The 16200-nt window shown below is 31.7% G+C and overlaps 1 protein-coding gene and 1 long non-coding RNA gene across 4 annotated transcripts in view; both read left to right on the top strand.

Moving 5' to 3' along the window:
* LOC119069819 overlaps window positions 1–15953 on the top strand; it is a 108764-nt gene extending 92811 nt beyond the window's left edge. For all 3 annotated transcript variants that reach the window (XM_037173982.1, XM_037173983.1, XM_037173984.1), the window contains exon 7: window positions 13353–15953. In XM_037173982.1, the coding sequence (XP_037029877.1) occupies window positions 13353–13508 (156 nt within the window). In that variant the 3' untranslated portion in view covers window positions 13509–15953. The remainder of the gene's footprint in view (window positions 1–13352) is intronic.
* On the top strand, window positions 635–1576 carry LOC119069824. Its single transcript, XR_005086414.1, has 2 exons — window positions 635–1468; window positions 1536–1576. It is a non-coding gene; the product is annotated as an uncharacterized LOC119069824 (long non-coding RNA).
* Window positions 15954–16200: the final 247 nt, after the last annotated feature.

Here is a 16200-nt window from a genome sequence, read left to right on the forward strand (position 1 = left end):
TGTGTGTTTATCACGATCAGCTAAAAATGCAACAAAAAAAAAATCGCTAGAACGACTGATGTCCGATGATAAACGCTTTTAATTGATATGCTTAAATGTCGTTTTAAGAATGTGTATAATATACACGGTTGTCTAGCGAATTTTTTCAGGGACGTTTACACAAGCAGCATGATATGGAAACAATAACAGGAAAATTGAAAAAAATAAATATTTATTGAAACACAACAATCAAACAAACAACGACATACAAGGTGGGGTGAAATTCTTTGGCAATTATTTTAAAAAATTCGCTGTTCATTCCCTTCAGTTGACCTTAGTTTCACTGGTTCCATCATGTCATTCTTCAAACGAGAAATTTCATTTAAATCAAAGTCAAGAGAAGAAGTGGAGGTTCTATGAACCAAGATAACCAATTTAAATCGATTTTCCTTTAATTTGTAAGAGTTATTTTACTACTCCATGCGACCGATGTTGCAGTAAGAGATTGTGAATATGACTCTGCACTGTGCATACAAGTGTGTGCCCACAAAATACATTATTGTAAAATACAATTTTTCATACAGGGTGATCATTAATAAGAGACAAACCCTTTTTTTTCTAAATTTTGTCAAATCATATTACATCTTCTTCATCACTAGTGACGCTGTAGAATTCGGCAAACTAAATTTGTTATAGAGAATTGTAAGCCGAATGATATAAAGTTCCATATTTAGTGTAAGCCGTTCCCTTTCTCCTGTTTCTCAAGCCACAACCATTCTCATGGGGGTGTACAAAATTGGTCCTAATAACAAAGCATAAATTCAAAAGTAAATGCCCTAGATACAGCACAATATCTCTGTAAATAACTTTCAACAGTATAATCAATGAAGAAGCGCCCTATATTTTTACTGGTGACTAGAAATTCAACACTAATATATGCTTGCGCCGTGTTATCATATTTCATGTACGTATTCATTTGAAAGACTACGTAATGTGTAAACGTTGTGCTTGACGTAGTATATTCGTTTTTTTTTTTATTTCCTTTTATTATCGACAGAACGACAGAAAAAATAAATAAATTTTGTCACTGGAAAAACATTGACCCGTTACCATTCAATGGCCATCGGGAATGTACAGAGCCCACATTATCGTCTGATTTTAATTCCCTTAACAATTTTACTGTATTAGACGACTTAAGAACCCATATCGAAATGAATAACTGCCACAATTGTCGAGGGAATTTCGATTATTTTCCGATACATTTTCACTGACGTTTCGCAATCACTGTACTCGATTCTTAAAAACGAAGGTTGTGTTGCTTAAGTTAAGTATGCATGTAGCATTGTAGCATATACAATACCATTCGGTTTGAACATTAAAAAGATGCGTGATCAGACATTTTTTTCATATGATTTGTATTCGTATTGGTTATGCCTTGTGTTTCTTGTATGCGAGTGTGTCTGTGTGTGCCTGTGTCTGGCTCGTGTTCGTAATGATTAATCAATTTAATTAATTTTAAAATAATAATTAATTTTTGTTGTGTATTTATTTCAAAGAAATCAATGTTCAATGTCAGTCACAATTGAGCATGTCTAAGCGAAAAAAAAAATAGTCAGAAGTCAACTCTGAAAGAGCGCACAATAATGCCACAACTATTATAGCTGCAGCAAGAACACACAGCACAGAACACACACCTCTCTCTCTCTGTTCAACTCGTTCTATAATTAGATCTATTTATTTTATGATTTTATAAAATTAAATTGGATTCTAAATTTAGAAATAGATTTTCCAAAAATAAAGTTCCTTATTTTATCAACACAATTCGAAAAATTCATTGTGTATTCAAGAGAGTCAATGCCATTTTCTGTAGGTATCATTCAATTCAATTATCACACCTCTCAAACAATATACTATTGTATACATACACACGTCCCAATACACACACTCTATTACACACTCAATTAAACCAGCGTGCACTTCGAGGTGATATTAGTTGGAAATTTGTATGCACATTTTCCTTTTCAATTGGATTTTTTTTCTTTTCTTTTAAAACATTTCAATTCAACGAAATAAAGCTACCGAGGCGAATGAAATTGAGGTTGGCTTTTTAAAGTTTTTTGTTTTTATATTTCAAAGTTTTTTTTTTTTGGTTCTTGGTTTGCATCCAACGAAACTCTCTGCGCCATACTTAAAAGTTCTCATTTCATTTGAATGCGTTCAATAAAACATTGAACGAAATATTTACGCTTAGCAACAAAAATTTTAATTTAAAAATATTTTTTTTTCGCTGTTGCTCAAAACAGCTAATGGGAACATAATTTGATACGGTTTATACGTTAGGTGTTTACCCGACCCCAAACGCTATTCAGCTGATTATTAATGTCAGATTATACCAGACCTATTAGCTGTTGTATTATATTAATATCGTATACAGTTTGATTGACGAGTTAATAATCTCGTACTCTGTACTACACATCAGTTTGGTTGAACACGCTTGCTCGTAAATAAAAGTATAGCCAATTATAATCAGTTCTGTAAATTTTAATATTCATAAAACTTGCTGTCAATGACTATAGGTAGCATATTAGGTAGGCTCGCTCGGCAGATACAATATTTAATGAGATATAGGTGTCGGTGAATCAACACATTTACGACATCTGATATTTTCCAACAAATTCGAATGAGTTCATCTTTCTTGTCGATTTATAGTTACACTACAGACTCCGCGATAATGTGTTAAATTCGAGTATAGTATCGTGAGAACATTTCTTAATGGATCTAACACACCTGAAACGTCCAAAGATCCAATGGTCCTACGATACGGTGAATCCCATCGGATATAAATTGAAGTCATGAGTATCGGGGTGTAACGGTTAAAATCGTATGACACCGATTATCCAATTTATCTGAATTTCCTATTTCCGCTAAAAATTCCATTTCATTTTCCTGCACAATTCCTTCTGTGACATCAATTACCGTAGTCGGTTACCCCCCGATGAGCTTTTAGACATTACTCATAGAGTACACGTACATCTACTGTGACCGTAAAACATTTCCATGCGGTTAATTACGATGTGCACTCTCACAATGTTTTATTCAATCAAACTTAACATTCAAACTTTTCCGCCAGAGTGTATCTTTGTAGTGAATATTGGATTTCATTGAAAGTTTGGACGGTTTCTCCAACCGTCCGTCGTCTATACAAAAATTTAAAAAAAAATTATTCAACGACTGGTAATTACCGCTTATGACTGGTTGACATTTTATACGGGAAAGTTTTATCGTTTTATACGAAAAATTGATTAGTAATAAAGCATTGAATACACTCTTGTGGTGGTTCCACTACAAACAAAGCTCTCTAAAAATTATTACAAAAGTTGTTCTTGCGAATTCAATTAATTTTTTTTTATCACATTGTCCACGTATAGTAAATCCGAAACACATAGATTCGAGCTGGTAGCACATGATTTACCTTGATGTGAATAGAGATAATACATAAATGATCTCAGCTAACCTGATTTTATTGTTATAGAGTTAAATAGGTACAGTAAAAACGTCACACATTTTTAGTTTCAATTCATTAATTACAGTCAGCGCATAGAATGAACATCCCCGCAGTTGTTTGATTTTTTTTACGCTTGCAGACTTACCTTAGTTGCAATTACATCAGCGACGACGCATTCAATGCTTATTTATAAATTTATTCATTTCGAAATTTTTGGTTTGGCATTGATTAACACATGCAAATTAGTGTAGTAATTTATCAAATTTAGATTTTGAAGTAATAGATTTTCGAAAAAATATTTTTTGTTCAAAGCATGTTCAATGTTCACCTTTCTTACTAAATTCTCTTATAATTCAATCAACATTCACATGTAAAAAATGTACAAATTAGTTTTGCCCTTTACCAACGTCCGATGATGAACCAGTAATGATTTATTTTACCAATGTCTTAACTGGAGAGTTTGGTTGGTCCATTACTTGGTAATCAAAGAAAACACATCAAAAAAATACAATCTGTCAGTCAACGTAATAGTGATTGAAATGCCTCTGTTACTTGGCATATTTAAGAGCTTATCGTGTCCTAGATAGTATGAAATAACAAATAAATATTTAAGCGTTCATATATAAAACACTAATCCGGTTGAGATGGCAGCCAGTCAGAGTTATTGGCATTAATGTGTATAAAAGCGAAATTCAACAATAAAAACTTATTGTTTATTTATCAAACGCAAATAATATAATTTTACGTCACCAAATTACATTATGCCATATAAACCAGATAAAGTAGAACGTACTTTAACCGCCACACCAATAATTTATGTCAGTCGGATTTAATATAAATTTAGTGTCTCGATTCGAATAAATTTCATTTGCTCGAATGCAATCAAATGTATATACGGTTCCACCCAATAAATTATAAATTTTTAAGATAGACAGAGAGAAATAAATTCAGAATTTTTTTTGTATTACAACCGAATCCAACAGCTGAACTCTGAAAGTCTTTAATAAAAATTTAATTTTTCATATCCACAAAAAAACGGTCATTAAACATTTTGCCATGAGAATGCGTTCGCGTTAGTTGAATTTTACCATAAAATACGCTTACGTATGAGGAAGTATTATTAAAGCCACTCTATTGATGGCCTCTGGATATTATTTCAATTATATGTTGAATGTTTATATACTCCATGTCTCATGTGTACGTATAAATTTGTTATTTAGCATTCAGTACATTTACATTTCGCATAATAAATCAGTTGAATGTCTTCCTTGCCATTTTCATTTTTTTTTTTAATTTTCGATTCGTTTGAATTAAAAACATCAGAAATGAAATTAACGCAAAAACAAAATATCAATCGAAGAATAAAGAATCCTGATACTGCCTGGTGTGTGTCTGTAGTTATTCGATTTTAATCCAAATGATTCAGAGCCGAAAGATTAATCGAAATTTGAGTAGCGAATGTTTTTGTACGTTTCTTTTTTCGTTCTGCATACAAAAAACGTAAATGTACCATCTGTTTGGATCAACGTTAGGTGAACAATTGTGTTAATATATAAATTCGCGAAAAAAAAGAGTTTTAGTCAACTCATGTTTGTCAACAGAACAATATTGTACACAATGTTAAGTAGTAATACGTGTACAGCGAATTATCGTTTTGAGTAGATTTTTTTTTTCGTCAGCGGAATTATTCATTAATTTGCAATTGGAAACAGTGGATGAGAAGTATAGCAGATAAATTAACATCATCAACAACAAAAAATGTTTATCTGAAATTACCATGATAATTGCATAATAATAACAATAATTACGATTTCAACTCGTGACTTAATGTGTCAATAACAAAATTTACGCTGCATCCGAATCGAAACAATTTTTTTTAAATTATAATTTGAGAGAATTGACACGGTCGATAAAAATTGAATTTGACAAAATTTGACACCAGGAAAATGATGAACATATTTCCTAATGCAATTAAAGAAATCGATCGCCGATTATTATGTCTAAAAAGCGTTTTGTGCTCAATGCTCAGACGAAACATTTTGAAGACCTACTTTCATTTCAATTATTAAAATTATGAATCATCGTCGATTACACGTTATAGTCGATTGGATGAGTGTGCGTCTGTGGTCTGTGTTGTGTATGAGTATATACATTATACGTGTTCAATGAAACCCTTTTTCGCCAAAGCAATTATTAAACAATTGACCTTAATAATTCAACCCAGTTTTTTTCTTTTCCTCAAATCATTTTCAAACGCCTAGCTAATGCCAGACATATAATTAGAAAGAATGAAGGAACTGCCTAGCCTAACAGTTATTTATGGAGCAATGTCCGAAACTTTGTATTTCAAATGCACCGTCACTTTTCATAAGTTTATTTCCAAAAGTACAAGCGATAAGGAGTCAGGCCCTAGAGCATGAAACGTGTTGTATATAATGTGAGTCATCCATGCACCATGAAATGAGAGGAGTAGAGTGATGGCGATCGTTTTAAAATGACTTCGCTAAATGATTTACGAGAAACAATAGCCACTTTGTTCAAGTCATATCACGTCTGTGTGCGACGTGATTTACGTTCCATATCCATCTAGTGGGATTATGAAAAGTTTCTACCGTAAATAAACCATTTCGTTAAAAGACAGGGAGGCGGTTTTTTATTTGTATAATTTCATGGCTATTGATACAACCGCTGTCGTGTCTTGCATAATGTTTCAGCACACGGTCTGTGTTTTATAACGTGTACACACAACACAAAGTACGTCCGTTGATTGTATGGAATCGCTTGTATTTCGACTATGTTGCTGAGTGTAAAAATAGCATTGTACATTGCGGTTAACATACAACTTCACCTACAACATGATTTGAGGAAATTAAATTATTGATTGAACACTATGTCATTTAACAGACCCATCGATTTGCTTTTTTGCGGAGGTAGAGTTTCGGTGGGATCGAAATCTGTTCGGGATCACAAAGAATCGAGTCGGTATTTATTGGCTTTGACGGCATTACGTTCCAATTTCGGATTTCCAACTTCGTTTCCATGTATTTGAATAGAAGTGGGTGAGACGGGATTTGTTTCTCTTGTTTCCACAAAGAAATTAAAGAGACAAAGTTGCTTTTATTGATACCCATTTGTTCTCGGAAAGGAAATTCAATTTCCTTTTTCAATAAATTGTCGTGTTCAGCATCAGCACAGGTTATCTTCGTCTGTGCATACAGTTTTGATCTTTAGCGCATTGCAATTTATAATTGGCTAAACGTGTCAACTGTTGTCTGGAATACACATTTTTCTTAGAATTCTGTTTATTCGAAATTGGTCTCCTTAATTACGAATTTATGGCATGGGGAATAGTGTAAAGTCCGTACAACCTGGCGCTTAGCCAATAAACAGAAAAGAGTGCAAAATAAGTCCCGACGACAACACATATATTATATATACATACCAAGCCACGAGGTAAAGAGAACTAATAAATAAGCGTACGGAATCTAAAACATTCGTTTGCAACAATTGAAAACCAAATCCTCGTTTAATTGGCAAATTGACTTTTCGCAATTGGAAAATGAAAACGTTTGCAATCGACCAAATGATGAATTGTTAAGTCAATTCAATAATATTTTCAATAATGGAACATTAAAATATGCCTTGAGTCAATTCTATTTCGTAAACATGTCAATAAGTCAGTAGAGTAATATCGTCGATACATTTTGTCGCGTCGTCGTCGATCGTCACCAATTTTCAATGGAATTGATGGATGTGTCGTATGCTATAGATGTTATATTATACGTTAAGTGTGTGCTGGGCACATATGTGTATATATATAGTACTCGACTGTTTTAATTAAACAATTGTAAAAGAGACAAATGAGAAATAAGAAGAGGAACAAAATTATATAAGAAAAAAAAAACACATTAAATTCGTTGCCGTTGGCATCTAACCAACTTAGTTGATTGTATTTTATGTTATTTTTTATTTTATTTTATCTTTCGCTTTTTTCTTCTTTTTTTTATTTTGCTTCGCTGCTGTTATTCAGCCAATTAACATTAAAAATTCTTTTGTGACTACAATCAACCAACTGTTCAATCGAATATTTTTGCAGTAGTTGCAGACAATTTGATTTAGCACAAAAATTGTCTCGCTTATTAGTTGGTATAATAATTAGTTATTATTATTGCACTATGAGATGGGTGTGAGGTTTTTGAAGGTTACAATGCTCTAGAAATTGTTCCGATCGATAACAGGCAATTATTCGTGAGACTGCTTGAAAATCATTTCGCATATAAGAAAATTGCCTTAGCCTATTCGGTTATTAGTACATTACGTACCAATGGAACAAATGCTGGAAATGGCTACGCCTCGATCGGTAAATTTCACACAAGAAGTGCCCTTTCCACCATTGCCAAGTAAGGTATTTTACTCAATAACTTGTCAAGTTATAAACTTGTATAACTTGTAAAGTTTCGTCACTGTGAGGTAAAGTTAACTAAACCTCACGTTTTTGAGTAAAAAAATGAAACGATAGAAATCGGCACGATTCCATTCGTGACATTTTCTATGAGATGATCAAATGTGAGAATTTCTTTTTGTAGAATCTATCTGCACCAAATCATCGTTATGAACAGATGCTAGTGCCAATCACCGTGTTGATTACGATTCTGTGCGCAAATCCATTACAATCTAAATTTTACGTGAAAAAAAAATGTTTGAATTTTCATTAGGTTTCCTTTCTCGCTCATTCTCCCGTCTGCTGGTCAGATGTAATTGATTTCGATTCTGTGGTTGTTATTGCAACGAGAAGGTTGTGTGGTTTTTTTTTTAAACTTAAATATAAACATTTCGAATTAAGAAATTGAAAAGATCGATCGACAGTTTATGAAATTATGAAACTCATGGCGAGGAAACTAATTTCACGGCACATTTTGTATCGGAGAAAAAGTGACTTTGAATTACAACATACAGCGAAAATTTTGTTTAGCGATGGAAGAACACTATACGGTAATCGAGCGACATGCAAAATGTGAGTCATTCGACTGAATGGTGAAATCGATTGTAGAAGGGAGACCACTTTTTTAAGAACTATTTTGCTGAAATTTTCCCATTTTCCATGCCAAATACTCATTCATCGGATGTTCAATTTAGGAGTGAGCTAGGAGATCAACTCACCCCGTTCCTCTTTCACATAAATGTATTTACCTTTCGCAAAGACAATAAAGTGATCCGGAACAGTATTTCGTATTCATTGTCCCCGTTTGTACCAATTGATTTCTCTCTTGTGACTTGTCTGACAAATCTCAGCCGCCACACAAAATATTATTCAATTGAAACTGGCGCTTAGCCATTTATTTTCCCTCAAATTATTTTTTTTGATTCAGTGCAAATGATATTGTTGTATTGTGTGTACTTTGTACCACCGAAATATATTATTTTGTACTCTGTGTGTAAACGTGTTATATGTACACATATCTGCGAATGACATTTTCTGTTTGAAGATTATTATTATTTTTCGGTGGGTTCGTTCCGCTACAACGAAAAAACAAGTCATTAAAAATGAATTTCGGTTCTGAACAAAAAGTCAATTCAAAGTGAGACATCATCGTCACTCAATCTTTTGTTTTTTTGTTGTTTTACAATTATTGTTTTTTCCGTGATTGAATGGGGATTTTTCAATGTCGAAATTTATTATTTTCGTCAAGTTTTTCCAAGTTTTTTTTAAATTATTATTATTCCATTGCAAGTATGCATTGAATGGGATAGTAAATTCGCGAGACAATTAGTCAATTGCTGTTTTATTGAGATGCAATTTTCCTTTATGTACCACAAAATACGTAGATTGAGTGTTGAATTTAACGAAGTCAATTTGAATAAAAAAGTAAAGACATTTTGGCAGTGGCTTTTTTGAGACATTTTCCCGATTTTTCCAAAATTTTCGCACTTTTCCAATATTTTTCCAAAAACATTTTTCACGAAAATAAGGAAAATATTGAAAATAGGAAAATTCAGGAAAAGTTGTTAAAAATGGAAAAACATTTTCCCAAGAATAGTCACTGTATTTTCCTCTTTTTGACTTTCTTCTGTTCATAAAGGTCAGTCTGTTCAAAAGAATTTAATTTTGTTGCATATCAAATATGGCAATTTTACCGTTGATAGCGTTCCGGCTAGCTGAAAGCATTACATAAATCATTGGCATCCACTTCTGAAAAGTGTGACTCTAAGATTGAATGCCTTTCATCAATGCTAATCGAGCGCAAAATTTTAATTTCTCTCGCCAAATTCATTTCGAGCCAACATACACCGTTGGAGACTTACACTAATTCCAATGTAGCGCAAAATTTTCGATGCAAATCAAAGCATTAAATTTAAATGAAAAACAAAAAGTTTCGATGTACCTGGAAATTTTTAAAACTAATCATCTCTGGCTCACTCCCACTGTTAGAGGTTAGAACCCACAAAGAAAACCACGGATAAAATATTAAATAAATTGGAATTTGTTTAATAGTTTTCCGCATCCAAGTTCTATCTTTTTCAGTATTGTTTTGAATACATTTCTGTAATAAAAAAAAGTTTATAGATAAAAAAGAACATTTGATACATATTATCCACCGCAGACAGACACTCACACACGTTCGGCTACCATCCGTCAATTTTAATTTGAGTTTTTTTAGCTGTTAATATTACGTTTTATAATAATATATCTATTCTCGTGGCTATAGAGCGTCGATTAATTTCCTTGTTATAAAAAGAAAATTCAAGTTCATCGGTTATTGGTGTGTGGCTGTATGCTATGCATACATATACAGCAAAGCTCACCACAACACATCACACATATTAGACTTTGACTATGACATTAAAAATATTATTTTTGAAATGAAATGTCGTCTTTTTATAACATTTTATTGTACATTGAGCTACGTGTAGTACACGAGGTATTCATTATTTTCTAGGTATGTAACGATATATAGATACGTTTGGTGTTTACTGAATTTTTATTTTTATCAAAAGCACACGTATCATTTTTCCTTGCCACACAAAATGTTACAATACACGCAGTTTTTATCTATTGCTCATTCGTTGTCGTTTTGTTGATATTTTTTTTTTGAATTCTGTGGTTTCAAGAATTCATGATGTATTCGCGTGACGATTAAAATAGGCATGAACAAAACCGATTTTCAACAATATCATTAGTTTTGACGTCATCATTGTAGATACTATAATAGACGAGATATTCCGCGTTGCGTTCCGTTTCAACATTCTATGACCAAACATTTTCAGGTGTCATTAACAATTCCCGATTGTTATAATGCGTCTTTAAGAAACTAGTATATTATTACGACCGAATTGCGTTTCGCTGATGTCGTTCTTTTGTTTTTGGTTTTTTTCTGTCTTTCTTTTTTTTTCTGAAGATTTTAATATTTCTACGTTTCGGTTTTTGTGGCTACACAGTGAATGGGATAACCACTATTTTCATAGACTTATATATATTCCGTCGTCGCGGTGTATCCGTTTAGCCTATCAAGAATATTACGTTTCAATTATGTATGTGAAAATCGATACACTTTGACTAAGAATGTAATTATAGGCGTTCGTGTTTCCGATCAATTTTATATTTTATTCCATTAGCCAACCGAATATAATAGAAACCTCATGCCGTTGATATAACTACTATTTATACTGATTAATTTCGGACAAATTCTTAAAACATTAACTGAAAAACCTTGACTGTCATCATGTTTTACTTTTGACTATCTATAGCAACAGTAAATTCATTAAAATAATATATTTTATTATGACAAACATCTCGACTCTTATCGAAAAAATTTAATTTTTTTTTCACATTCAAAGTGGTCAAAGTGTTTGTATAGTTGAGAGTGTTAAACTGGGTATTAAATAATAATTTTTGAATGTTAACAACGATCATTTTGACGCAAACATTTGTTGGTCTTTTAACTCAATTAATTTATTTATTTGTTGATGAAGATAGATCTTAATCATCCATCGAAATAGATTCGTTCGTTAACGTTGTGAATATATAGGCAGCAACGTGACATTTAGTTATAATAGAGGCAAGTCGAATATTTTTGTAAATTAAAATATTTGCGTCAAATAGTCGGTTAAAATTTTTGGGCAGTTGTTTCCAAGGTGTATTAAAACAGTAATTCGGCAATGGAAATGGATTCGAGGGCAGTATCGTCTTTAGGTCCAATGTTACGGCAAAATCTTTACATTTATCCAGAGGTCGTTACAAGGCAGGGCTAAGTTTTGCCAATATTTATTCCAATAAAAATTCCGAAAATTTTCGGAGTTGTTCCGAACATTTCCGAAAAAAAAAATCAGAAGTTCTTCCGGATTTTCCGAAATTCTTATAATTTTCAGAATTTAAATTCCGAAAAGACGGCAAAATTGCTAGCAAAAGATTGAGACGAGATAAAACCGGCTAAAATATGCAAAATAAAAACGTAAGAAAAACCTCGCATTTGATTAACATGCCTGGTTCCACCGGAAAAAGGCAGGTTGGGGTTTTCCAGGACAAGTTTCCGGTTTTCAACCTAACCTGTGTCGAACAAAATAATTTGCTCATATCTTATTAAGACCTATTTTTGAATTGGCTTCATATTAGTTAGACTTAATTGCAACGATGAACACAGTCGTCGGTTGAGACATAAAGTAAATAAATTCGGAACTGGTTTTTATCTGTAGATTTCTTGAAGAAAAAATATATTAAAAAACTCCGTTATCAAATGTTGGACAGGTCGCAATAAATATTCGCAAGAAAATCATATTTGTCATTTCTACACTCACGTAAATAAATAACGGACAAAATTGACTGAAACTTAACTCAGAGAGTTAATTCAATGTGTGTACACCGACGAAATATATCAACCTTCCGCAGTGTACATAAGCTTATACAATGTATACAAATTAAGCACAAAACGAAATCGCGAACGATAAAAATGTAAAACTAAAATCTGGGTTCAAGAACCACCATTTGATTTTAAATAAATTTCCAGCAGTGAACTTTTCGGCTTTTGTTGATTCAACGATACCTTCACACGTATGTAAACGAACATTTCTCACAAAAATATTCATTATTTGGCAGAAAACACACGGTGCGTCTCGGTCGCCAGGGACGTAGGTTTACAACTGCGTTCAAGGCATATCAACAAAATGTGATACGATGATCATGATTAACTATTTATCATAATATTATCGTCACATTAATTTCGTCCGGGTTCTGTTTTTTGAATTTATTGTTTATGCATTAAAATACATATCGCCAGCTATATTGACGACGCGCTCAATGAACTCGATAACACAACAAAACAATATTTTAAATATTTTTTGCTGTTTCAAATTCGTCTACATTCAACAACTGCATCATTTTTCCAATCAAATTATCTACTTAGAGAGTTTTGCTTATATTACCAAGCTAATGCTTTGTTTTCTTGTAATTTGTCTCGCCCGGTTCATTGAATCATATTGTGGATGTTATTGTAGATTTAAAAAAAAAAAATACGAAGAGGGAAATAAACTCCACAAAAAATATAATTTCTCAATGGGTTGCAATACACTACGTTGTTGCTTGATCGTGGGAACATTTTACGATACGAAAATTCATAAAAAAAATTATTTGCCACTGATGTAGTTGATTCCCAAGGGAACTTCGTTCAATCATTCTCGTTAAACGTATTATTTGTTCTAAATTAGTAATTGTCGACTTCCATAAAGGTGTCTCGATCTAAGGATTTTTATAACAATTAACATGTTGATTTTGTGGTGTTCTACGTACCGTCTTGTTCTTCAAATCTTTAATTTACTTTATTCTAAACGTCCTATCGACATTTTCAATTAACCGAAATTTCTTTTTTGTTTTCAGGATGCAATAATGCAATACGAGAAAGGTGGACTGAAAGGAGGATTCAGAAAGCAATTCAGCGGTCGCTTCAAGCGACTCGTATCCAGAAGACCAGAACCAGCTCCGGTCATACCGCCCGAATTGAAGCCGCAGCTGAAATCCATTTATGTTTACTAATAACAACAAAATAAACAAACACCAGCCCCCAAGAATTATTATTTTTTTAAAAATAAATTTTCATCCTAACTTATAAAACTTAAGATAAAATGAAGAAAGATGAATGAAGGAAACTAATCAACAGACAAACGATCGGATGAAGAAAAAAATATTAAATTTTCCCGTCCAGTTTAACCATTTTTTTGTTTTTACGGAATGGAAATGGATGTGGACAGGGAAGTAGTTTCTTGACTTCGCTGAGAGATGATTTTCTGCTTAAAAAAATTGAACGGAAATCATGATGAGAGCTCATTTTGAACTATACTGAGAGTAATAAATTAAATGATTGGGGGTGTGCGGACGAAGACATTTTTAAGTATTTTTTAAGGAAGTTTAGTTAATAATTTTTTTTTGTAATTTAAAAAATTAAGACTGAAAGAAGAAGAAAAAATATCCAGAAAAATGAATTTTTAAGTTAAAAGTTGAGCGATTTTTTTATTTTGATAATTATTTTTTTTCATTTTCTTTAGTTTTTCAAATTTGTACAGTTACTTTTTCCATTTATATAATGACGAAATGAATAAAGAAATCGGATTTAATTTTCGGCTGAAATATCAAAAGAGTTTTTGCTTTTTGGTTGTTGGTAGCTTTTGTTTAAAAACAAATTGTTTGACAAAAAAAACGGACACAAATTCAGTGGATGAACCGATGAACAATTTATTTGATTGTCTTTACGAATTTATTTTCAGATAAAAAAGAAATCGACAAAAATGACTGTAGTTGGGTCCCATGGCAACGAAATTATTTTCCTGTTTTGTTCCAATTTCTTAACTTTTTTCAATTTTTGTGGAATTTTTGGAATTTTCTAACATTTTCCAAACCAAAAAAAAAAAGTTGAGAAAAGTTTGAGAAAACCAGGAATAAACTGACTTGCAAATCGACCTCAGATCGACAATTCTCTTCAATATAAATCTTATCAGTCAAATGAAAGTAAAAAAAAAAACGTTAAGAAACTCCGAGAAAAGCACCAACGAAATTTTCAACAAAAAAAGAAAAAAATTCAAAAAGAAAAACTTGAGCTTTCAAAAAAGAAATCAAAATAAAAACAACAACGAACATTGGACTCTGTTAGTGTGTTCTATGGTGTGAATTTGATACGAAAATACTTTGATGGTCTCATGTGTCATGAAACCACTCAAAAACTTTATTACAATATTACACCAACATCATACGTAATTACGTTTACAGTGTTAACGCAATTACGTACGACGTTCTGGTGGTAAACTTTTACAGCGTACGTAATTACGTATCACATAAAATATCATATCATGCGGAACGTTGTAGTAAGACAGAGAAATGAAATTCTATCCAAAAATTGAACAGCACTAAACATGGGGTCATACATAATACATTTGAGGTTAAAAATAAAAATTTAAAAGAAACTAAAGAGTGACGATGTTTGTAAATTTTCCAGTTTTCTTTCCAAAAAAAATAATTATTATCGAATAAAAAAAGCGATTGATTTCACACAAAAATTAAAAACAAGAAAACGTATTTAAACAAACGAAAAATTTATAAAAAATAATTTAAAATCAAATGAATGAAAAAAAAAAACTTTGAAAATAAACACACACAAAAAAATCAAATAAAACAATTTGACTCTCGCTCACATTGAGTGAAAATTTTATTTTATTTAAACTTTGCTAATTAATGTAAAATAAAATGTGAATGTGTGGAAAAAAAATGAACCTTGAACACAAACACACGGATCGATAATTTTTTTTGTTTTGTTTAGAAATTAGATTGATAAAAAAATGAAATCAAACAAAAACAATGTTTTGCAAATATAAAACAAAAATAAATCTGACGTTGAGATTGGACGCGGAAATTGTAAGCAATATTTAAAAAACAAAGAAAATCAGCTGAGAAAAAAAAAGTTTTCTGATCGAATGCTTAAAATTTAAAGAAAGAAAAAATAAATAATTTTACAAAATTGAGATGCAGTATTTTATTTGCATAAGAATTTTACCAAACCACATTAGACGAAGATTTGAATTTAAAAATTTGCAAAATAAACAATTTTTTCTGTAATTTATTTCCTCTTTTTGTTTAATTATTTATTAGTAACATTCAAACGTAGCTAATTTTACACACTTTTTACGTTAAATATTAAATGAGAAAGAACACAATTACAATATTTCTGTTTCTGTTACCGATTTCCATTATTTTTTTTATTAAGCTTTTTACATTTTAACTCTAGTTTGACAACAATTTTTTTTTGTTTTGTTTTCGATTTGTAAAGAAACATTTGAAGAACATTCTCCGAGACATAAAACAGTAAACAAGAAGAAAAGAAACATTAAAAAAAAATGAAAATAGCTAAACAAAACGCACATCAAATACACGACCAATTTTATGTATTTTCTATCTATTGTACATGCAAATTGTAAATGATATTAGAATCATGAAATTTTGAAAAGAAAGAAAATAATTTCTGAGCATTTTTTAATTCATCCCAGTTGATCCTTTACCTCACGCCCAAGAGCCATACATACTATGCATTATATATTAGATGGATCTGATAAGCGATACCTATACCAAATCCAATTTGATCCAATTTGATCGATTTGGCTACATTTATCTTTTTCTCTACACCGCAGCACCATCCGCAATGAATGAAAAAGTTAACTTTCCTTCTGCGAATGGCTTTGGG

Source organism: Bradysia coprophila (assembly GCF_014529535.1).
Source record: "Bradysia coprophila strain Holo2 chromosome X unlocalized genomic scaffold, BU_Bcop_v1 contig_39, whole genome shotgun sequence".
Classification (NCBI taxonomy): domain Eukaryota; kingdom Metazoa; phylum Arthropoda; class Insecta; order Diptera; family Sciaridae; genus Bradysia; species Bradysia coprophila.